The sequence below is a fragment of the Temnothorax curvispinosus genome, unplaced genomic scaffold (assembly GCF_003070985.1).
Source record: "Temnothorax curvispinosus isolate PA1 unplaced genomic scaffold, ASM307098v1 QBEX01000740.1, whole genome shotgun sequence".
NCBI classification, from domain to species: domain Eukaryota; kingdom Metazoa; phylum Arthropoda; class Insecta; order Hymenoptera; family Formicidae; genus Temnothorax; species Temnothorax curvispinosus.
In genome coordinates this window covers 610,801-636,250 of record NW_020210520.1, presented here as the reverse complement: position 1 = coordinate 636,250, position 25,450 = coordinate 610,801, and the positions used below count along the sequence as shown (strand labels likewise).

Here is a 25,450-nt window from a genome sequence, read left to right as displayed (position 1 = left end):
ACAAAATAATTCGTCAATTTAATGAGAAACATTATTTTAAGATAAAATTATCAGTAAAGAACAATACATATTCGTGTAGCTTACAAAAGCAAGTTAGACTGATTGTGAGTTACATTTATATCGAAACTGGGCCAAGTACGGATTAATATGCACCTGGAACATTGATCGAGATATTAATTGAAACTATTGTCCAAATGTGCATATATATATGCATCTGTTTCTGAAGGACCATCTAGAGACATAGGTATTCGTCAATCTTCTGGGACATACGTCATGTCGTCGTTATTCCACAAGAGCGGAAACTGCATAGTTCATCTCTTCTACTGTCACAATACCACGCGCACTTCATCCACTTTGTATTATGCACACGTCTGTGAACGTATGCTCGCTCAAATACATCTGCATTTATATCGCATGTTTGCGTAAGCGGGTGCATTGTCATCGTATATTATCCCGTTCTCGAAACGAAGATACTTTTTTTTTTAGTTAGCTATTAAACGACCCGATGAGCGATGTTATGAATGATAAACGTCGCAAAACAAGTATGCCGTGTACATAAACAGTTCGGGCAGTTCGATATATTACAGCTATCCTAAATATAAGAATACACATGACGCAAATGGAATATATAGGACTTTTCGCTATCGTAATAATCATCATTCGACACAGCTAAATAATACAGTTACGTCATATCTAATATACTTTCTTCACGTTAGAAAGTTTCGATCAAGATTTTTCGATTTTTTATTTGTAGAAGAAGCAATTTGAAGTTACTTACCGTGGAATGTCGCCGATTCGCGGTGGCCGATACTTTCGCGGACTACCCACGTCGCTCCATACGTTGCAAGCTGCAAAATTAAAAAAGTACTTGAGCTAACGCGGTAATGGTTTTTAATGCGTGGCGTTACTGCGCAAAATTGAACATTGATATGAAAGAATAGACCAGTTGAATATTACACACTCAACATTTAACATCGTTAAATCAAAGTTATAAAAGTTATGTGATATTTGCGAAAGTCTAAAATAGTTATTTATTCCTTTCTATATATAGCACCGTGAAAACTTTTCCCAAATATTACATTGTTTAGAGTAAAGTTATTAAAATAGATTACCTCACAATTTCAAACGAACTATAAAACGGCAACTTTTTTTATGGAATCAATTAGTTTGACTTTATCGAACTGTCCAAAAATAGCGAATATTTGTGCGAAAAATGGAATATCCGCGGTAGAGACAATTCGTGACAATTTGCGTGTATCGAAGGAAGCTATAGTTTTCTAGCTATCTAGCATCTGGTGAATGTCTCGTGCGGATGCGTGTCTTTTCTCCGTCCATAACAATGAAATTATGCGGATCAATTCCACGAGATGGGCACATTTCCACGCCTGCCTCCTATAATTCAGCTCCTCTTCCGGGCATCGAGCACAATTGTGTCTGATGTTATATATCGCTTTCTCATTTCCATACAAATCACGATAGTTTTCAATAAGTGAAACGCAAACAATTTTACATGCTCAAATCAATAGAGGAGATTGATTTGAAGGAACTTATTTACTTTATCAGCATTAGATGCAGATTTTATCAGCGATTAATTTCGTGACTGATATCAGATAAAAAAAAAAAAAAGAATTTTAATTTTTTTAAAATTTGTTTTATCTAACTCATGTCAGTTTATCATTCTTAATGTTTCACTACAGAGTTTGTTCCTCGGAAAGCTTGTTGTAATATATGGAACGAGTAAATCAGCGAAATTGAGTTTAATATTGATTGCTGAGTTTATCGCATCGTACGTTCAGTTTATGGCTTCATCTCGATGAGGAAGATCGGTTGTTTGATTGCTGAGTGTACTTTCATGAGTTTACAATTCCGCTTGAGAAATAATATTTCTGCAGAACATATCATATATATGTAGCATTCTCATTTTTTTCCTCAATATTTATCTTCAAATTAAAAAAGAAATTATTGTCATGAAAAAGTTGTGTATCCCGTATATGCGATCGATAAAATTTACTCCAAAAATAAAAATTCGGAAGTTCTTATATATTTTTCTATGTTTTTTTAGTGCGCATTAGTGACAGACTTTATTTTTATATTTATATAGTATTGTTTATCTATATGTATATAAATATAAAAAATTTATAGGAATTGACCAATATTTCCAACCGCTCGTGAAGTAAACAATCTCGTGAGCTTTTTAAGAGCAAATAGGTAGGCGTAATATTGAAAGAATCGTTGAAGAAAGCAAGTACGGTAAGTTTAATCGAAGCTCTAAGAATACCGCCCTGTAACGGATATTAAAGGTTCACCCTGTTACACGAGCGACATTTGCTAATTATAAAGTTCCGCTTTTACAAAGTCACGAAGTGATATCGATTATGCAGGCATAATCGAGTATGCAACCGAACGATTTAATCTTTGCAATACCGCAATTTCTCTCGCAAACACTATAGAAATACGCGTTATTAAAATATTTAAATTCTTTTTCTATTTCCGAAATTTTTATTACTTTTAAAGTACAATACGTGCATTTTTTAAAATTATCGTTAAAAAGTTTTTTATGTTCACTGTTTATATCCGATACGCACGTGTGCGTTACGATTAAAAAATACTGCGTCGCTAAATTTATAGTTTAATATACACGAGAGAAAACGTATATATTCGTTAAACATTTAATTAAAATAGAATTTGTGAACATACGACGTATATGTTTGCGATGACCCATGATTAATGAGTGTATGTTGACGTTGAATTTACTATAAATAGCCTTTACATTACTTTATATAAATTATGTATATTGCGTATAATTTTAATTACAGTAATTCCTGATGTATTGCAAACACAAGCGATTAAAATGCGCGTGTGGCACGCTTGATATTTGCAAACTTGCGTTTTTCGCAAATAAGGCAATTTTTCGAAATTGCCTTACGGCGCACGTTAAACGATCATTAATCTTTTATTTTTTGATAACTCTTTACGCTAGTTTTTACATCATTATTTTACCAATAACTCCAATTTTACGTGAATATTAAACACACTGCACTGTTCTTCGAGACGCAAACAAGCTTTAAAAAAAATGGCAATTCAATTCTTTCTTACATAAAAATGGAAAAATAAAATTGAAGATAGGAAGTATTTTGCAATTATCGAAATTCATTAGTCGAGCTGCATCCAATGTTGACAGCGCGAAAGTAATGTAAAATTGACACTGAAATTTTATCACTACGATAAATCTACTATTGATTACGGAAATTCTTTTTTTTTTATTGGAATAGTGATGCGACAGCTGACAAGTGAGTTTGCGGACTGCCAGCAATTTCGTATTCAGTAATTTTTTTTCTCGCGCCGCAGCTTGTGTTTTTTCTAAATTCACTTATTTTGTTACAGTCGTTATACTTATTATATGAGTGAAATTAGAGATCTTATCCCTTTCTCTCGACAATCTATATGAATTCATCAAAATGTATCACATTATATTGTAATTACAATACTTGTACACGAATCCGATAAAAAATCAAGATATACTTTTTTAGCGGATTATTTAATTACAGTTTGTTGTTCCGCCATCTATTTCTACACAATTTAAATTTTTTGAAAGTTAAATTAAATTTGCAGACCAAGAATAATAACAAAAAATGCTTTTTATTATCTGTTGTGAGTAAAAAATTACATCCGAATATTTATTCGAAAATATTATTATTGTGTATTGCAATGTATATATAATTACACAATTACATATTTTTTATGTATAAAATAACAGGATAAGAATAATCGTGTCTCTATAAGAAATTTGGTGAGGTCTTGATAACTGCATCATTTCACAAACATTTTAATTTCTTTGACTGCCCTGTTGGGAGTCATAAAATTTCGTGCTCGAGAATCTCTCTCTCCCTCTCCCTCTTCCTCTCCCTCTCCCTCTCCCTCTCCCTCTCCCTCTCCCTCTCTCTCTCCCTCTCTCTCTCTCTCTCTCTCTCTCTCTCTCCGTCAGTGTTTCTGTTTTTCTCCGTCACTGTTTCTGTTTTTCTCCCTCTCTCATGTAATTTTGTTTTATTGATACGTGAGCGTACCTGCTAGCAAAATTTCCCGCAACTATTTAATTAGTGAAATTATGATAATTATGTTATTGTTGGCTAAATAAAGTTGGATTTTCAATCACTCAAATAACATAATAAACATAGGAACAATGTACAAACGGAGAGATAATATTTTTAAAATATTTTCGTGATAATCTGTTTTACAAATCATATTATAACAGATTTTGCAATTAATTATTTTGCACTGGAATTATTTTTATTGTTTATTATGAAACGTTTATTGCGCTTATTGCGTGAATAAGTGAAAAAATCATGAAACTTTGCAAATTGTAAAATTTTATAATTTTTTTTTATTACTTTATGTTTCTATTTTTTAAAAATATTTTTCGATGTTATTTTGTTTAGGGAGTATATATTTTGTTTCAGGGAGTGTATATTTTGTTTTAGGGAATATATATACCGATGGCTGCTTTATTTTATCGAATAAGGTGTACATTTACAATACTTGTTTTCAATATAGTTTGCCGCACTACATGTTGCGAGACTTCGTTACTGCGTACATTGATTAATAATTAGGCGATAATTAATTGCTAACATGAAAATAAAAGCTTGACGGTTCTCATCTTGTATGGGGATACGGGATAATTAATGGTAAAAGATAACACAGGATTATTTCGGAATTATTGAACTGAAATAATTAAGTTCTTTATAAAATTAGAAATTTATCAAATGTATTTTTATCTTCATCTCTTTCGCTTTTTATTTTAATATTCTTAAACGTAATGCATTTTTACAATTTTTAGAAGTAATAAATAAGTAAGTTTGAAAATAAAATATTATATAAATTGATTTCACAATAATTTAATGTTTATAATTCTCCGTAATATCTTATTTCTTAATTTTTTCTTATAAAATGCTTTGAAACAGCGTTAATTTGATAAATGTACATGTTAAACAAAATATGTTAATTGTAATTCCATAGCTTTATGTTAAATAAGTGATATTATTTTCTGGCACAATGGTGCGTTACATCGCCATAGTAGAAAGAATTCTTATTTTTTAATTTTTTTTTATAAAACATTGAAACAGCATTAATTTGATAAATGTACATGTTAAACAAAAGATGTAAATTGTAATTTCGCTGATTTATGTTTAAGTAAAATAAGTGATACTATTTTTTGGTACACTGTGCGTTATATCGCCGTTGTAGAAAGGATTCTTAAAACGCAGTCATAAATCACATTAAGAACATAAAAATATTTAATGCCCAATTGTAGGACTTTTTAATGCTATTGTTACGGTTATCTAGATGTTAACCCCAAGCACGGAAGCTTTTGTTTCTTACCTGCTTTTATTCAAGTTATATGGCGAATAAATTCTTTTATTCTCTTTTTCTTCTAGAGGTCTAATATTTTCTAGTCTTTCTTACACTGCGTTAATTAATTATAACGTCTTAAGAAAAAAAATATGAAGAAAATGATTGTACACGTAATTGTAGACAAACGAAAATGTACATGTAATTGTAATTGTACGAATTTATTTCTGAATTTAGAAATTCAAAATATTTTATTCTCAAACTTTATTTTATTGATATTTTTTCAAGCTTCTATTTTATTAATATTATTAATAATAATAATGTTAATAATAGCTATGGAATAATAATAATGCAAATTTTGAATATTTTATCTTTAAAGAAATGGTAACTTTATTTACATAAAAGCGAAATCCGTATGATTATTGTGATTAGAAGAACAAATTACTTCATGCGGAAGATTCTGGAAAGCGTCTGGGATTTTCACGAGGGGGGTATCGGGCGGAGGAAGCAGTTAGGCGAGGAAATCTGGATGAGAATGCAAATACGAGAGGGAACAGTGCAAGAGTGTGTGTGCATCTCGTGTTCAATTATCCGACAGACGATTCGTAGGCGCATGAGTAAGTCAATTGTTAAATCGTCAAGAGACCGGCGGCGGTGACCGCGCATCCGTATTATCTTGGCCATATCCTCCTTTCTGGTTATAATCAATTCTCGCTAACTCCTCGGCGTGCCGGCAAAACTATTCCGGTGACACCTGATATTGATCGGGAGAGCCGCGGAAATGAAGCGTCATCGTCACTATAATCGTCGATGAGTCTTGACAAGAATTGCACTTTGCTTGTTTATTCTAACTATTGAATTTTAATTATCATTTTTAAAAATAAATCTAGAACATATTTTTTAGCAATATACCAGTATATATAGGATGCACATAATCAAAACAATTATTTTTATAATTCATTTTTGCTTTCGAGTGACTAACATTTATTAAGACTTCGAAAATGTAATTCAAAACAAGTGTATTGTTTAGTGAAAACAATTAAATATTTACAAAATCAGAAGAAGCGTAGTCATAAAGTAAGATAGATTTTAAATGGACGAATCGTGGCAAAATTGAGATTTCAACTGCGAGAAATGATTTTTCACGAAAAAACGAGGAGCAGAGAAGTGACGAATACCTGGAAGACGATGTTAATCGACTTAGATCCGCTTTTTCGTTTGACGTTTGGTGTGAAGTTGAGCCGTGAGAGGATCGATAAAGGTCGGAGCATCAGAAAGAGCAATCGGGATGAAAGCGAATGGTTGCGGCAAGTGATGCCGCATTGGAACGGTGATGAAATAAAGACAAAGCGAGCGCCAGGCTGCGAAAGGGTCGACAAATTGGCGTGCTATTTGCGTCATGTTTATGCACCTACTTACAATCTATACTGGGAAATAATTTAAGCCGTTTAGCACGTTACACGAAAAAGTTAATTAACCGCAAAAATTTTAATTCGATTAGTTTGTGGGCTTTGCTGCTCTTAATGGGAATTAAAATGTAATTACTGCGACGCGGATGTACTAAAGTAACGTTCCAGAAAGTATTCTTCAGAGTAATAATTTTTGAACCCGTCGAAGTAATTTTCTTTCGAATTTATTGTGAGAAACAGTTCTACATTTTCTTGATGTAAAAAGTCCTATTTATATATATTACGAAATAATTATCTAGAATGATTGATGACGCTTATCTGACAAGAAGAAGATTCTTTATTATGCAACATTGCTAATCTGAATGATATCGTGCGTGTCACATTTCTGTATCTTTCCGTTTGCGAAAAAGGAAGATCTTTAGGAAAAAGCGTAATATAAGAGGATGACGTGGTCGAGAAATAACGATGGAGGAACCGAGGAAGAGGTTAAACGAAAGGGGGAGTGTGTTTGCCGTTTATATTATAGACGTTTCGCGGGATTGCTTTTTGCGCGACATTGCAATTGCATTGCTCTCAAAGTCTTTCTAAGTGTAATGAGACCTTGAGACTTTGTCAAAGAAGAAAAGTAGAAGAGCACAAGCAAAATACGGATGGCAAATTACCGCGTTTTAACTTTTAACTAGAAGCGCAAATGCAAAAACGAACGTACGTAGATAGATAATAAAATTCGAGGAAACACGAGTATTTATCCTGCCAATCATTACTTAATATCTTTAATACTGTCTTTTTAATGTAATTTAAAAGTTAATTTAGCATTAAATTTGTCTCACTTTTTATTAATAATTTATAGTTTAATTTAAAAGATAGAATGCTAAATTATCAGATACAGACTTTAGAAGCGAGATAATTCTTTTGTTATTTTTTTTTAATTAATTTGAGAAAATCTTTATTCTGACAACTGGAATTCTGATGTAATTTCTAGTGAAATAACTATGTGAAATTACCTGAATGTTGTTGTCACAAGCTATGACTCCGAGAACAGAGAGAGTATAACTTGTTGACATTTGAGTGTTTGTCGTGTTGAGAAACATTTATTTTTTATGTCAAAAGCCGGGTTTGTTTAATGTTTGTGATTACGTTGACTTGGTACGTCGAAAGAACGTGTAGGTGGACGTGTAGCTGGTTTCATAAAAATGCGTTTCACAGTGCAAACTGTTAGTGTCCGGAAATTGGAAAAAAGCTGATGGCTTTTTCTCTGACGCACAATTCATATAACATATTGACAGTTATTTTTAATCCTTTTCAAAGTCATCGAGAATTTGCCTGTTATTTACACAGTATAACTCATATGTAACACCAAACTAGTGCGAACTGACTTATTAATCCCTTGCATTGACGCATATATGCACACATCGTTTTATTTTTCTCCAGTTAGCAAGATTGTCACGAAACTTGCCACTTAAAGGTTATTTGGGGAATTCGCGGAATGCGAATTTGGGATCAGAATTACAAAATTCAAAATGGCTGATTTAATACGGCGACCCACAATTTCGAAAACTTTTATAAATTAGCAGATTTCTTTGAAACTCGGTACTAGGAGATTTTTTAGGTTTTTTAGGTTGCTGAATACGAATTTGCTGTCAAAATTTCAAAATGGCGGATTTAATATGGCGACTCCTAAATTTGGAATAATACAATAAACTTCTGCGTTCTAAAGAATGACAGTCAAGTCCGAGAGATCTTGAAATCTGGCGTACACTCAAAATTCGAGTGATCAACCTCTCGGTCAAGTCATTCTGTCAAATCTGTCGATCAAGTTAGTTCAAAAGAGGTCAATTAGTTCAGAAGAAGTTGAATTAGCCATTTTGAATTTTCAAACTTTGACCCTAGATTCGTATTTAGTGACCCAAAAAACTTATTAATATCAAATTTCATGAAAATCTGACAGAATTTTTATGTTGCCATTTTTGGTCCGTTTGGTGCTTATTTTTCTGCCACTCAATGGGTTAATCACTAGAAATTTAAGAAAGGGAGAAAAAACTATAAGTAAAGATCACACTTATTTTTATCAAATAAAGAGAATCTTAAAAATGTTTAAACAACAAAAGCTATTTTTGTGACGTAATAGTCAAATCTTTCTGATAACTTCGAAAGCTTTTTAATGAAATTCCTTCTGAGTGATGCGGAAGAAAAAGGGCGAACTAAATTGCACTTCGATCTCGGCTTACCGCGTACCTGCGGTAAGATTAAACATTTCTGTACAAGGACCGCCGAAGTTTTGTAAGTAGAACTTGGAGATAAAACTATTAAATTGTATGCTCTAGATGCTCTCAGACGAAGTATTACACAGTGAATGTTTTATCAGCACAACAGAGTTACGAACTAGCTCTCCGAAAGCCAGTTACTTTCAGAAAAACGTTATCAAACTTAGAGCAGAAAAATGTATCTTTTTTTTTTTAAAGCAAAAGAATCGACATACGTCTCGCATTACAATATCAGAAATATAAACTATGTTGAACATACAAAAGCTAGTTGGCACAAAAGTGCAATGCATACAAATATTTTAATTCATTTTATCAAAAAATTACATTTATATTTATATTAAAATTATATTATATTATTTTCTATTACATTTTGTATACCTATACTCGATCCAAAGAAAAACTCCTGACTGGCGGCAAAAATTGTTTGAAACAATAGAAAAATTAGTGAAAATTAACTTAATTACTTAAAAGTATTTTATAGGTATTATATATAAACAAGATAACTATATAACTACATTATTGTATATCGCTAATAACATTTGCGTGCAGTTGCTAATTAGTGCATTGAATGCGTATGAAAATAATCGTTCATTTCAACATATTGTTCAAGCAAAATTGTTCTAGCACAGAAAAAAATGGCAATATCGAATCATCAATGATATTTCTGAATTCGTCGTTGATTTAAAATGGTGGGAAAAGAGAGAAAAGAGAGAATGATAGAAAACGAAGAAGAGTAAAAGAGAGAGAGAGAGAGAGAGAGAGAGAGAGAGAGAGAGGGAGGGAGAGGGAGAAAAGAGAGAAGTATAGTTCGATCGTTTGCAATCGACAGCGAGACTATTAATCAGTGCAAACTTGATTAAGAGTCGTGATATTCCGACCTCCGCCCTATTCTCTCCTCTCTCTTTCGTGAGCGAGGAATTTTGGGATTTAATTTAATCTGATTTACTTTCGTTACATCAATATTGCTTCGCGGCAATGTAATTGAAACGTTACTTGGGATATTCTCCAAGTAATTCCAGTATGTACAATGCGAAATTATATATCAACAATGGCTTTTGGATAAGCGCGATATTCTCTGGGAAACTAAAGCTTATATTATTAAATTTATAACTATAATGACGTGTCGCTTTGAATTCGCGAAAAGTAAAATAAAGATATAATTTTTTAACAAAATTTACAAAATAAAAGAATATTATGTTCATTGATATTTTAATCGTATTTGTTACAACGCGAAAACTTATAACAGAAACAATCGGAAAACTTATTTCCTAAGGTAAATTGAAACGTAAAAAATTTTCGAACCAGAATTTTCTTCCTTTAACAAATAGTCGCGAAATCTTTTCCGGATCGTCGAGGACGATCCTCAAATGTCACAAGGAGCATTTTTGCAGCTTTTCTGCAGAGAAAAGTTAGATTGCTAACGCAAAGAGGTTTCCGACATTCGTCAGGGTCACTGACGATGTCAACGAAGAAACTTATCGTGGAACATATTTTTTGAAGCAATTCAGCAAATTTGCATGCTGATATATAGCACAATTTAGTTATTTTTTAGTTAGTTTTTTATTGCATTTTTGAGTTTTTGTGATATTTTTATATTTGTTAATATTAGCGAAATTAGACAAAGATTTATAGCGACTATATTTCTGCATTTTATATTTTCTTTATATTAATTGTGCTTTATAATTGATTATATAAATTAGAATATGAAACTTAAGAAGTAAATGAATTTGAATATAAAATATTATTTGACACTTTCTACCTCTCCAAATTAAAATAATTGATGAAATAATTTTAATACTCAAATCATAGATATGAAATGTCGCGATATTCTGCGGTTCGCAAACATTATTGTCAGCATTATCAAGAAAGTATCAATGCAATATCTGTGACGCATGTACGATAATCTGAACGCCTGATTAAAATTAATATTAGCTGAGGTTTGTAAAAATTATATGCTCTAACGCGACTTGCACTTTAGATAACCGGTAGAAAAATTACTATTTGCGACGGCCGTTGTCGAAGCAACGTTGCATAAAAAGGAAATAACACACTTTATCAAGACAGCAACAAGGAAATATAAAACGGAATGAAAAAGTAATAAAAAAAAAAACAATTATTTTTATATGTGCAAGAATTGCAGCAGTGTGAAATAAAGGTAGTACTGCTTCGCGACAATAATGTAATTTTTTGCTTTCTGTACAGGGAAGCTTCTTAAAAACCTTCTTTTAGAACTTTTCCTTCCGTGTTATATCTTGCTTTATATAAATATTTCTAGAATAACTTTAAGTAAGTTATTGCATTTTAACATTTTAATATGGATTCTAATATTGAAAGCTGCATAAGAAATCGTTGACGTTTTTACAATAGAATATTTCATTTCTATACGTTTTACTGGCAGTAAAATGTACTGCAATTTAGATTTTTTTCCAAATAATTTTCGCGCCACGAACATTTGTAGTTTACCACCATTTTACAGTCGTAAATTACGTCTCGTTTAAATGCTTTATCCGTTTTACTACGGGTGAATATTTTCTCAGCGAAGCGCGTCAACTGCTTCGCTGTACTACATCAAATGCTATTCTTCGCCGTCTAGCGATTAAATTAATTATTTCGAGGTACGAACTGTGTATTTCACTTATATATACATCTGTTGTAGTTTGCAAGTTGTAGATTGCAACGTTTGTTGAAAAATTATATGATGCTAAGAAAACATTTTGAGAGATAACCTTTTGCGAAGGCCTCATACATATTTTATGTAAATTCAATGTGTATGTTATATATATATATATATATATATTTATCACTCCAATTAGAGAGTATTGATTAATACCCCTGCAAACACCTACGCTTGTACTCTAGCCTATATACCCTCGCTTGAATATAATAAACAGTTAACGTCGCTCCGTCATCTTTAAATGAATTATTTATTATCTTCCAAGGGTTACCTATGTGCTCTCGATAAATAAAATTGTCATTATTTATATTCACGATTCACAAGCATGCCGTGGCATATTCAGGACAAGCTTGAGCATAAACTTAGTTTATAGCTGCATAGTGCAAGTATAAACGTCCTTCAAGATGTCGCCTTATATCGTGTTTTTCCGAGCTAATCTTAAAACCCGTCAGGTTTATTTTATCTGACGATCCCAAAAGAAATTTCATGTGGCGTTTTCGGAATATAAAATAAAATATGTTCCATGCATGTAAATAAAACAGCGCGTTATAAATTTTGAGTTTATTTCCTCAGTTTTGTCAAGCTCAAAATTAATCGCGCTGTTCATCTTGCTGCCGAAAACCTGACGTGCTCTCGTGTATTCACTAGCTCTCGTCGTATCTGCATGTTTAACGCCTGACAAATGTTGCACGATCTTGTCGGATTCAGTCCTGGATCAAGGGTCGCGCGAGAGAAGCTGATGTCAAAGAATTTGAAGCACGTTTCGACGAACATCACGTCCACGAAGAAAAACACGTGGGTAGTGAGATAGAAGTGTGAACAGTTAATAAATTTCATCTCCGCAGATGCAGTCGTGAAAATTTTCAAGATTGATCTAATGTTTCTAACAATATTTAAATACCAATTTGTATCACGCAATGAGTTATCCAGGGGTGTGTTCCATTATGCGCATCATGCGTGAAACGGAACGCACCCCAAGATTAATATTCATGCAGCACACCAGATTACGCGGAGGAGTTTAGTTGATTTTGCACTTTTTCTAAATAAATTATAGTATCCGTCGGAAATTATAGAAACTCCATTATTTTCGTAGTCATGAAAAATCATGAAAAGCAGATGGGTCTCCGATCCGATATTATTCTGATATACATAAGCAGCAAGTTAGATATAATTTGTTAGACACTTCTAAAGTTAGACAAATCATTCTTCATCAGACGTGCCGACAAAATAATTAATATGTCAATCATTCTAGCCAGAATTTACTCACCTTCCATAGTCATATCATCTCCCAAGACTCCCAGTTTCATCTCGATAGCGGTCCTCTTTTCCGCACACTCACGCGGCACTCATTAAGCGCCGATTAATATTGTTCGACACTAATCGCCTAAGCTTCATTTTTTCTCTCGCTTCTTCACACTTAATCTCGATTTGACAACTCAATTACTTCGTTTGCCGCGTTTATTCGCGGACACTCGTTGATTTGTCACGTGCACTTGTCACTCGTGTGTAATCTTAATCGTGTGATGGATCATAATTAACGTTCCTTTTTGGACTTGAAACATTTATTCTCCGCGAAGCGATTTCAAACTGTCGGTTGGATCTCTATACCGATTTTTCGATTTTCAACGCACGATGAAGCCGCCGCTCGACGAAATTGGCTCTTTCAATTCTTCGTGCCAAATACGTCCTGAAACGATCTATCTCTGATAGTCTCTGGAGGGGGATGCTTCGTTCGTCTCTGTAAAACAGAAGTAGACGCTGGTTAAAGTTTAATAGTTATTGATCATCAAAGATTACGGAAATTAAAACGTGAAAAATGCGACTGTGACGTATGTATATCCGGATATATTGTAAAATAAATCTAGAATAATAAAATAGACCGTGGAAATATACATGTTCTAAATGGAGTATGCTAATTAAACGTTTTTTGCATTATGTTTGCGCGATGTAATTCGCAGCAAATTGTGTACTATGTAATTCGCGATGTAATTCGCAGCAAATTGTGTACTATGTGTAGGCTGCCGAGTTTACTTGAAAACGTATTCTTTATTGGTTATATGCTTTACAAATTGAGAGCTTCCGAGCTTGCGATCCGTCGCGTGCCGCTGTAACGCTCGCTCTGCCGGGCCCGCACGCCGCCCTACCACACCTGCCTACGCTGGGCTACGCGCGTAACAAATAGGGCCCTGCGTGTAATACGCGTGCTACATATGTGTGATATTTATAAACCTTGCACGCACGGGGTTTGCAACAATTCCGTACTAAATTCAAAGCATAATTTGTGCTGAAAATTGATAGGATCAAATGAAGAGGATAATATAGCGTGGTAATATTCAAAATTCTCGCATACATATATATTATATATATATATATCTGTGTCAGCTTTAGTTTAGGGTTGGAGATACATGGTTGCTGACCTTTCGAGAAGGATAAGGACTTGATTACGAGCTACGCCGTAGGTGTTTCGGAAGGAAGTATAACCCACGCGCCAGTAAGATAACGTTGTTGCGTTTAACGTATCATGACCATACTGGTGGCATGGAAATAACTTAATACGAGTAGTCAGCTTTCCGCTTTTCTCGCTTGCATAATACAGCAATCGGACGGATGCCGCTTTCTGCAAGATTTACGAATTTTTAACGAGACGGGTAAGGTTACGCTTGCCGGAACTCGCTTGCTTTGCGGAAATTAAATATTGCAGTTGCATCTCATTTTCTTTCAGGCGGACTAAAAAGTATCTCGATTCTGATTCTCCCGCTCTTTTGTTCGGATCGACTGACTTATTTTCCACTTTTTATCTCGAAATACCGCGCTGACGATCTAATTAAGGAATTTTAGTATGGCAAACTGCGAATGCGAACTGCGGTATACACGCGTTGTCAGATTCAATCGGTCGTTTCAGCTACGTGCATTGCGTAACGTGTCGGTGCACCTGAGAGTTGGTATCTCTACGTGTTACATGATCCTCTCGAATGCACTGAGAAGCATAACATGACGCAATTGTATTCCGGCAATTCCAACGTGCTCTTGCTCCGGTTGGGCACAATCCTATATTGTATCGCGCTCGTAACGCGAGATTGCGATTCTCCTGCCTCGCGTGATTATTATTTCGGAATTAATATTTACCGGCGCGCCCCCAACACGTGCAAAAATTGCATTATTGGATCTTATTAATCAGATATAATGTAGCATTGAAACATTTGATGCAATATCATAGATAATATTGTTACGCTCGCCGAGCGTTAGCCGCTCTCTCGCTCTTGCACACACTCGCGACGCGCACTCCGGCACTCGCTCAATAAATAAGGCTCGTTATTTATATAAAAGGAACTCGTTTAATGAAAATTCGTTTGTACACGGAGCTCGGGTTAACACGTCCGATCGTGACGGAAACCCGGAGCGAAATCTGACAGACGTAATTATCAATAACACAGCCGTCTCTAAGGACGATTCGCGACTTCTCGCTACGGGGCGACCCGCATGAGCGCACGGAACGGGCGTACAGCACGGGCGTAACAATATATAATGCGTATATATAAAAGCGGGAAGATTGTTGCATTCTACCTATGTCAAAACATATACATGATCTTAATACGTATTTAATGATCGTTAATTATTAATTTAATTTTTATATGAGAATACCAGCAGTATATATGTATATTTTAATGAAATAAGCGTATCTGAAATATTCGACGCAGTGTGAAAATGCACAATTATTACGTTAATGAAATCTGTATAATAGAACTTAATTATTTGCAGAAGATATATATAACTAGAGTGTGAAGTGAAAACTAAGTAAAATTATATGAGGGTTTGGTTGTAGATTTAGGGCTACCTGGAATTTTGTGGGCGTTTAATTTTGCGCTTGATATGTTTACCTAGTATATTAGAATTAGAGTATATGTTAGGTAAAGCGTTGAGCCACCACAACCCGCGTCATTCTGTGGCTTGGAGGCAAAGCGAAATAGCTGAACGTAATGAACATAATTCGTGTATTTATCTTTAAGCCACAGAATCACATCGGATTTCCTAGCTACATATGTACATAAAAATACTATTCTTTCATGCCGTGAAAGAACATTGGATATTCTAAACTCTAAAAATTGCGCTTTTTTTTATAAATGTTTATTCTTACATCTTTAAGAAGATAATATTGACCGTGCTTCTAATCTATTGTACAATCTTGGAAGAATAGATGATTTCTATTTTTTTTATCTGTAAATCATATACTGTAACGTTTTAATTCAAGGCTATACATATTATTATACTAAAATAAAATGTCACATAAGATGGTCCCTAAAGAAAACATCTGACAGTGTCGCGGAAAAGCTTATTCTCTTTACAGCGATTATAATCTATATTATAAACCTTTGTCGTGAAGCTATCAAAACTGATACAGTTAATCTGATTTTCATGTTGGAATTTTACGAGAATCTCCTTTCTTTCCATAGCGCCATTAGACAGATTATTTTTCTTCGAAAAATATTGGACAGGCAAACAATATCACTCTGCTCCCTGAATCGTGACTGAAAGATGGCGACTGCTCTAACTCGCAGAAACGGAAGAGAGAGTATTTTCGTTCCGCTTGCTGCCGTCATCGCTACGAAAAGTACAAGATATAAAAGGCCACGCATCTCATAAATACGTAGGCTTGAAGCACTTAAGAAAATCCGCGATATAGCACAACAACCATAGATAATGCCAGTAATGTAATTATATGATTACATGCTCTTTTTAGATTTGATATTTATAAGAAATATTTTCTTTCTAATTGCTTTCTATGCGATATTCTTTTAGGTTTTAAAATTAATCGTACTATTATAGCAAATTTCACAAATTAAAAAGTTTACCATGAAAAATGACTGTTATCACCTAAAATCAAGATAAAATTGATGGCAAAAGCATAACGGATTCTCTTTCTCGCAATATATGGTGTTAAAAAACCAAGAGAAAGAAACTCTGCAAAAACATGTGAGACAGCATTAAAAACTTTCTTCACCAAAATGGTGAGCAAATACAGAGGCTGCCAGTTTTGTCATCGCTTACGTAAACCTCCTCGGGCGCTATATTCAAAGGACCAAACCTGGTCGCCGACGACCGCACCTATTCTCGACGCCTTTGATGTACCGACGATGTGTCTTCGCAAATAGTTGATGCAGCATGACGCAGTGGAACTCTATTTCCACATTTTGCGTTTAGCAATTTACGTCGCTATCTACGACTACTTCGCGAACGCGAGCATTTATTTAACCAGCCTCCCATTTCAGCCTCGGCGTAAAGTATGCGCTGATGGAGTACCGAGAAATGGTCGATTATTTAAGATGAAATTGAACACCTCAGACATTTTGCGTCGTCAACAAGAACGTAAAACGATAAGTGCAATAATGAATAAAGAGTACGAGCTATAATAGCGATAAAAAGCATAATGAAAAAAAAAGATGATCTAAAAGCTGGAATTTTATTGTCAAAGAAAGAAAATATTCGACCATCAAATTCATGCTGGATATATAGATATTAGGGAGCACGCATAGAGGGAAATACTCTTTATTAACGGTCCCACGCTTCGTCAGAACGGGGAATATCCGCGTGTACAGCCACGTAGTTTGTTATGGTTGTCGCATTGTATCGCGGCGATGTACAGAACAATGATATCTGTCGATGGAAACAGATACAGAGGTGTCCAAAGTTGGTAATATGTATTTAAATGAGGAGCTGGCTTTTACGTCACGTCGCATCGGCGACGCGTGGCGTTATAGTTCGATTGCGCGCACATTATTATGTGTCTAAATTGGTGAAAGGGCCGAGTTTAGAGAGATAGTCGTATGCACATTTCCAGAACGATACGTTCTGTGACCATATTGTAAAGGTATATATTCGCTTGCAGTCCGCGTTTGTCTCGCATGGTAGTTACGTGCCCTCTTTGACATACCTAAACGCGGCTTCTGTAAATATGCATTTGCAGCCTCGAATAATTTACACCATCCAGAATTTCGAGCAAAGCTACAGTTATGCACGCTATGTTTAATCATGCAACATCGACATTGTTTGAAATTAACTTTCAATATTTTTTAATTGAAGATATTTATTACGTATTTTATTCTGTCTCTGCAAATGCGCCACAGTTATTTCAATATTCGTTATTTGGCTTTATAAAAAATTAGTTTAAAATGTACACTTTTAAAATATGGCATTTTCATGTATTTATTGATTAACAACAATTTCATGAAAATAATTCTTTGCATACAATCGAATAATTAATTGCATCAATAATTGTTATATTTTAATTTATTAAAAAATTTTATGTGTGTGTGCTCTTATATATTAGATTTTAATTGTAATTACCGCGATGGAAATAATAATCAGTAATACATGCGTCCTAGTAAAATAACAAAGGATACGAGTTTGAGTTTAAATAAAAATGTAAAATGAAACGACAGTGTATGGAAAAAGTAGACTGACAATGAGTAAAACTGACGCGTAAACGCGTGAAGAAGAAATGTGGAAGTCAAAGTCTAAGTCTACTATTTACATATGCATGACGACGCACGGTCGTGTGTCCCAGCCGGCAATGCTCTCGCTTCTGGCTCTATCGATTTAGGACGACTCTACTCTACGTAACCGCGACAACCAGTCGGCTCGTATACACACGGTCTCTCTTCCGCGTTATGCTTTTTATTATATAGTCACAAAGAATCTTAGGGTTTACGACCGCCGATGCCTATATAGTCATCGTCTTTCCGAACTTCAAACCGCGCTATCTTCATTTTGTTTGGCTTCACATCTGTTGGCGAATCGAGCTTACATGCAGTTGAAGATAAATTGTCTATAATACACTAACGAAAAGATTAATCAATAGAAACGTCTATTTCATACGCGGTATATGAATTGAATCAATATAGCTGAATAATCATGAACTATTCATTATACTGTTCTTTGCGTCTCGCGGTTGTCGGTAGTCGTTTCGTAAGCCGTAATGAGTTGTAATGGGATTTAATCGACCACAGCTCTGTGCATGGTCGATTCTTATTACAGCTCATTACGAAGTTGCACGTGCAATTCTGTGCAGGCCGGCCTCGGCACGCGGCGCGGCGTGATGAAGCGCGCGTTAGAAGAGATGGCACGAAAGTACGCGAAACTGTCCTTGACGCGCCTATCGATTTTCTTGAGCATCTTATTTGAAGAGCAAAAACATACTCTCAGATTTGGGAATTCACTTTTCCTGTAATCTCACCGGTTGTTGAACTTAAACTACTTTCGTAAAGGGTATGTATGTGTAGCTGCTGTCATTAATATAAACATCGAAAACATTTTAGGAAACAAAATGCCGCAACATAATGTTGATAAAATTTTAAGGCCGTTATAAAAGAAATAAAACTAATAGGACTCTCAAAATAAACTTCAAGCGGCGGACCATTATTAATTCAATGTTTAATTATCAGAGATGTTTAATGTAAGAAGTTAAAAAATTGTGAAATAAAAATGATCACCTTTTTACTTTGGAAGATATATAAATACCGATAAGGGGATGGCTTCTCTGCTAATCTCAGATTATAATATTGTTTTCAATGACATGTTTTCATTTTTGTTAATTACCGAACACAGATTATAAATATATAACCAAATTATTATCGAGAAGAAGTTTGAGATATATAATCATCTTTGATCTGGATTCTGGATTGCGTGCTGCGAAGCTCCGGCCGCGAATTTGTTCGGGCTTTCTACATAAACGGGAGTTATGCGGGCGTCCGTAATATATATATGCTTCGCCCTTAATAATAACGGAATAACGAAGAGCTAAAGTGGAGAGATGCGACGCCTACGCAAATGATATTGTGCTGGTAAAGTCAATGAGATGTAATTGACTGAATTCAGAAGTAATAGGGTGTACCTATGTTGAATCTCTATACGAAGATCGAGTCGCGCAATCCAAAATCGAGTGAGATTACGTCACTTCCCTGATTCGCAATTCGTCGCCACCGCATAATAATGTTGCGTAATCGAGCCTGCAATGTTCACCGAGCGGATTATATTTCCGAGTATATGGCTGGGAAGAATGAAGAGAGAGAGAGAGATTCCTGCGAAGCGGTGACGCGGGTATAATTACGCGTCTAAGCGAAATAAATACGGCAAAAGCTGTCTAGGACGAATTTGTTACGGAAAAGCAAATGCGGCGTTGAGAAGATATAACAAAAGGATGTACGTTCCATTCCTAATTTGAGAGTGGAATGGTTATTGCCCCTTTATCACAAATTCAGGAAATTATTAAGAAATTGGCTGCGCCGTTTAGCGGTAATAAGCTTACTTTTTCTATTATTAATAGACGTAGGACGCAGCGACATTAGGATGTGACAGTAAAATTGACGTTAAAGTCGAATAATGTCTCACGCGATACCGATCGAACGCTTCTTCAATCATCAATAAATTACGTTATATTACCTGTCACCGTGGCGAAATGTCAAGCAAGGTTCTTTTGGTTCTTTTGGTGAAGAGTGAATGATTTGACTTTTGCGTAACATTCGAAAATATCATTGTAGATCCAAAAGTGTGTTATTTCTACACGCGCATATGTCTAGAAATAACATATTTGACTAAAGCTCGTTTTACATGTTTTGTTACGTGTTAAATTGACACGTTTAATCGTATTAAATTAAAAGTTAATACGTTCAACCATGTTAAATGACGTGATTTAAAACGGCAAGAAATGATGTGCAAGAAGAGCTTCAGTTAAGGACGTTCTCTCGTTCTTATATACTAGAGAAAATCGATTTTCTTAAGATTTTCTTGAAACTGTGAATATACGTTAATTTAGGTGTGTTTTATGCGTGGTATAAATTTCAATACCTCTTCCGGTATAAAAAATAAAGATACTGAGCCTCAAAGTTTCAAAAAAAATTTTTTTAATTTAATTTTTTTTAGTTTTGGCATTTTTTCCTTATAGAACTCGACGAGAGGAGCAACTTTGGTCCTCTTGGCCAACCTCATATCTTTTACCGTTTGGCCTGGAAAACCTTTTTATTAGTAAAAGTTGAAATTTTGAGGCTCAGTATCTTGATTTTTTATACCGGAAGAGGTACTGAAATTTATACCACGCATAAAGCACACCTAAATTAACGTATATTCACAGTTTCAAGAAATTCCTAAGAAAATCGATATTCTCTAGTATAAGGACGAGAGAACGTCCTTAAAACAACACACTTGGATTTGCAGCGATGTCGCTTGATATGAAAATCTCTTCGCGCGAAGGAAAGATGCGAAATGTATAGAAGCATCGAGATTATCTTGATTCAGGGTTAATTTAGTTTTAACAAGGTCAGAATTTATACGTCCCGGAAGATCGAGTGATTAGGGATAATAGCGAATTGGATGTGAGAAGTCAAGTGTTCGGTTTGAGACGAAGTTCAATCGAGATGAAAGAATCCTTTTTCTCTCTGACACTGTTTACATTACATTATTTTCACGATTACAAATATTACATCTCATTTTATGAAAAGAAAATCGATGGTCGATATATTATTTTAAAATTTTCTTCTCTATTGTCTCTTTTTATATCGCTACTTGTTACATGTATTGAAATGAGAATGGTAATTTGTATTAATGACTTTTGCAGGGAGCAAAATCATTAATTTGCAAGTAGAAATTGATGATATAACACGGCTTGCTCGCATTGGTGAATTAGAGAAACGACCGTAAAATGAATACATAATAATATCGATAATATTATCATGTTCTGCTCACAATACACATACATAATGGTAAAATAAATACACTGTTAAATTCATAGGGTTAAATTAAACTCAATTTTGAGTAATTTTTAACTATTCCATAGGTCGCCACTGCTCCTACTCAATATGTAGTTAATTTAACTAAAACAATGTTAATTTGATTAAACCAATGGAGTTAAAATAATCCTATTTTGTTTCAAACTAATAAATTGTGACGCACAAGTGGTAGTTAAAAATAACAAAATAAATCTAACTCATGGTATTGGTTTAAATTTCACCCTCTAACCTTTAACAGTGTACGAAATGTTATTTCGCATCTGTTAACACAAACTTCATTCGTGATTTAACGTAATCTGGTCTCTCATTTTTTGATCTCGAAAGTTTCGAGTTCTTAGAAATATCTTTCTTCTTAATCAGATGTCGGAATTACGAAAACTTCTTTAACGAGATAAACACCGCTAGACATGGATACTTTAATAAATTAGTGAAGATATGATGTTATTATAGATGGAACTTGTTTCAGCTATTTCAAAATTTATAACTAACTCTTAAAAAAATTGTTATCGTTAGCGTGTTCATCAAATGTAATGCAATTGCTTCTTTTATGTTAACAGTTAATTAATAAATAATGCATGATAGTTGGTCATGAAAGAATTTAGCTGTTTTCATAAAACATTATACATTATACAGAATATTCCACAAAATTATTTCTTTTATTATTTAAAATAGCAAATTTGGAAATTTTTTCAGCGAGAACGTTAACAGACCTTGTTTATCACATTTCTTCAACTTTAATTATATTAATTATGTATACGACATATTATGTATACGTTTTTAAAAATACGTTGGTATACCTATTCATGTTTCACATATTGCAATGTACGGACATTTTCTTGCGTATATATGGATTTCACGTTCACATAATATCGTACGAAATAATATCTTTATTCACCTGCCGCGTATGCTTATCCTTTCAGTTTTTAATTTTTTTTCCATATAATGCATGTAATGCAATACTTCAATTTTAATCTTTTTTTACGGAAAAGAGATAATGGAGCATAATTTTATTAGTGGTAATTAAAACTGTATTAAACGAAATAGTATAAGCTATTTCAATATCTTATTGTTAGCGTTAATAATTATGTATTTGTTTAATATCAATATTTTTAATCTTTGTGAACCAAATTTCAAGAGAATATGTAAATATCCATCGATTAGTTTAACTAAACTTTATTGAAATTTATAGAAATTTATCTTGAAGTTTAGTGGCCAGAATATTTACTATTAGATATTTAGATAGTATTAGAGAGCTGCAATTTACTATATAGTGAGTATAGTCAATAAAAGATATCCGTGAGTAAAGGATAATCTATATCTTACTATATAAATCTTTTATTTATTTTTCGTCATTTGTGTGAGTCAATCAATTGAAAGGTTAAAAAAAAAATAAGATGTAGAGATGCTATTAAAAGAATTTTATGATATTAGAAGAGTAACGAAATATTCTGCGTAATTTAACGTTGTGACGCAAGCCAAAGGAATGAAATTTCTTTCAGTAAAAATTTCCGGGAAAAGTAGTATATGTATGTATTTTCTAATGACAATACTGAAAACCACGTATTAGTTTTAAACAATGAATCATATCTTAATTAATTACTCAACAATATAAATAAGTAATTGTATAAGATAATAAATTTTATAACATTAATTCAATTGATGTAAAAAAGGGATATATAATTTAATATTTATTTTATTAGATTTTCTAGAACGATTTAACTTATTTCTTCTTTTCATTTAATAATAAATTTTGTTGTATGCATGCACGCGGTGCATGTAGATATATGACATTGCATATTAACAACTATTATTTGAAAAATTGCTTTTTCGTACTGTATTTTGTAATTATAATAAGTAGTGTGAGAGTAAAAAGCGTTTCACACATACACACACACACACACACACATGCACACACGGAATCATTGTTTTATTCTGCGAAAACTAAAAGACTTTCAACTAATTTTCTATTTTATCTTTCGAGCTTTGTCTTTATGATTATGCTTTGTCATATGTAAAAAGAGGGCCAAATGCAAAATTCAAAGAATCTTTGTGGAACGGTAGCTTATAAGATAATTCTAATAGGAAATAGGAAATCCATCCACTCTATACATTTGTCCTCATTCATGTTCACCATAAATTTGCGAACGTCTTGATATTTTCTCCTTCTCTCTTTTTTTCTCTCTGTCTTCCTCCTCTCTCTCTCTCTCATTCGTTCTCCTTCTCTCTATTAATATACATAAATTCAAATATTATTTTGATTAGTACAAGAGGAACAAAAAAAAAGTCCCTTAAACAAAATGCGATTTTTTGCCTGCGAGAGATTGATAAATCGTTTTAAGCAATAAAATAAACAAATAAAGCATTAAGAAAAGTGAAAAGGAACAATTGTTAGCAATAATCAAGAGGCTGACGTGAGAACCATGTTTAGAATAGATCAGCTTCTTACATTAATGCCAGTTAGCGATAATAACCTTAATGTTTTTCGTACTAATTTTTCTGTTGTAATACTAGATGCATCCAAAATATATAGTCAGATAATATATATAATATTCATATAATATTACATTTAATAAATAAAACGAGAAAAAGGAGAAACGATAAAACTCCACGTAAATATTGATTCTGGGTCATCTCATTTGTGCATTATGTCTTCTTAGATATATGAAAGGAAGATTTTTATGTCAAGCACATATTGCAAGAAGCCCTTATTTAACATTTCCATTTATATAGATGCACAAAGATTAAAATAGCTGACAGCGAGAGAAAGAGGAAGAAAATTTTCGGTAAATTAGAACGGAGTTTATAGAACAATTCGATATCTGTGGAAATTTATTGAAGTACGATTAAAAACTAACGAGCTGAAAATTTGTTTTCTCAATTTTTATTTAAAATAGCGCGAAGTTGACTTTTATTCGTGCAATTTAGGTAAACTTTATGTAACTATTAGGGTTGTGTAGGAAGAGAGCCGGAATTGGTCAATCAAAGCCACTTGAACAGAACTGTAGTGCTGTCGGTGCAACAGATCCGTAAACAAACGCGACTCTCGCGATCTACGCGTCACGCACACGTGGACGTCCGTCCTCCCTTCTCGGTCCACGCGAGAGCGTGATCGAGAGCAGTGCAACACGCGCGGGTGGGAACTTTTCCGTTCGGGTTGTAATGTTCTTATTACTTACTCGCTATATCAGACGAGGGTAGCAATCTCTCACAGGAACTTTGCTCCTTCTTCGTTTCTCTCCCGACTAATCGCGCCGGGAAATCCCTTTCAGCAAAGAAAGAGTGCCCTTCGCCGAGGACACCGATAGGCTGAGAATAGTCGACCAGATTGACGGATTCTCCCTTTTTTCTCACGATTGAAAGCGCGACGCGTCGATAGGGGTGCGAGCCGATCGAGATACGCGTTGGTCGTTGTCGTAGGGTTGTTTGGAGCGAGAATTTTCGCGGTATCGTACTCGACGCGAGATTACTTCTCCCTACGTATACGCATGATCACTAACCCCCCTCCGCCTTTTTCGGCTGTCCTTCGCAGGGCTTTTTCTACGAGAGTTTGAGAGCGGAGTCGATTGGAAATGGAAATCGACGACGATCGACCGTCGCTACCCGCGTCGCTCGGTCGACTGACTGGTTTGACTGGACTGCCTCCCCGTACACTCGGAGATTTTATTCCATCCCCACCAGAATCCACCGGCTCCCTCTTCCCGACAAACCCCATTCGTGACACCCACTCGCGATCCGACGTAGATGCTCGGGGGTGCGTGAACGTTGAGGGCGAACGCAAGCCTAGTCGTTGACCATGTAATTGATAGTTGACCGGTATCATCCAAAGATCAATTAAAGGTCTGTTCCTTCTTACAAAAATAATTGTCTAAAAAGAGCAATGTTGGCTTAACGTTATTAACAGTGTTATTGACAGCCGATCTTGTCACCTGGATAATTAAAGAGTTTTTTGTTAAAGTACAATTATTTTACGGTGCAATA

At 34.2% G+C, this 25,450-nt stretch overlaps 1 protein-coding gene across 4 annotated transcripts in view; it reads right to left on the bottom strand.

Moving 5' to 3' along the window:
- Positions 1-25,095, bottom strand: part of LOC112457810 (calcium/calmodulin-dependent protein kinase kinase-like) — a 66,565-nt gene extending 41,470 nt beyond the window's left edge. For 3 of the 4 annotated variants that reach the window (XM_025021078.1, XM_025021089.1, XM_025021099.1), the window contains exons 1-3: positions 24,649-25,095; positions 12,961-13,431; positions 779-848 (exon numbers count right to left, since the gene is read on the bottom strand). In XM_025021078.1, coding sequence (XP_024876846.1) covers positions 779-848; positions 12,961-13,000 — 110 coding nt within the window. In that variant the 5' untranslated portion in view covers positions 13,001-13,431; positions 24,649-25,095. Of the gene's footprint in view, positions 1-778; positions 849-12,960; positions 13,432-13,759; positions 13,786-24,648 lie in introns of those variants that run through there. The other variant, XM_025021084.1, reaches the window with a different exon arrangement.
- Positions 25,096-25,450: the final 355 nt, after the last annotated feature.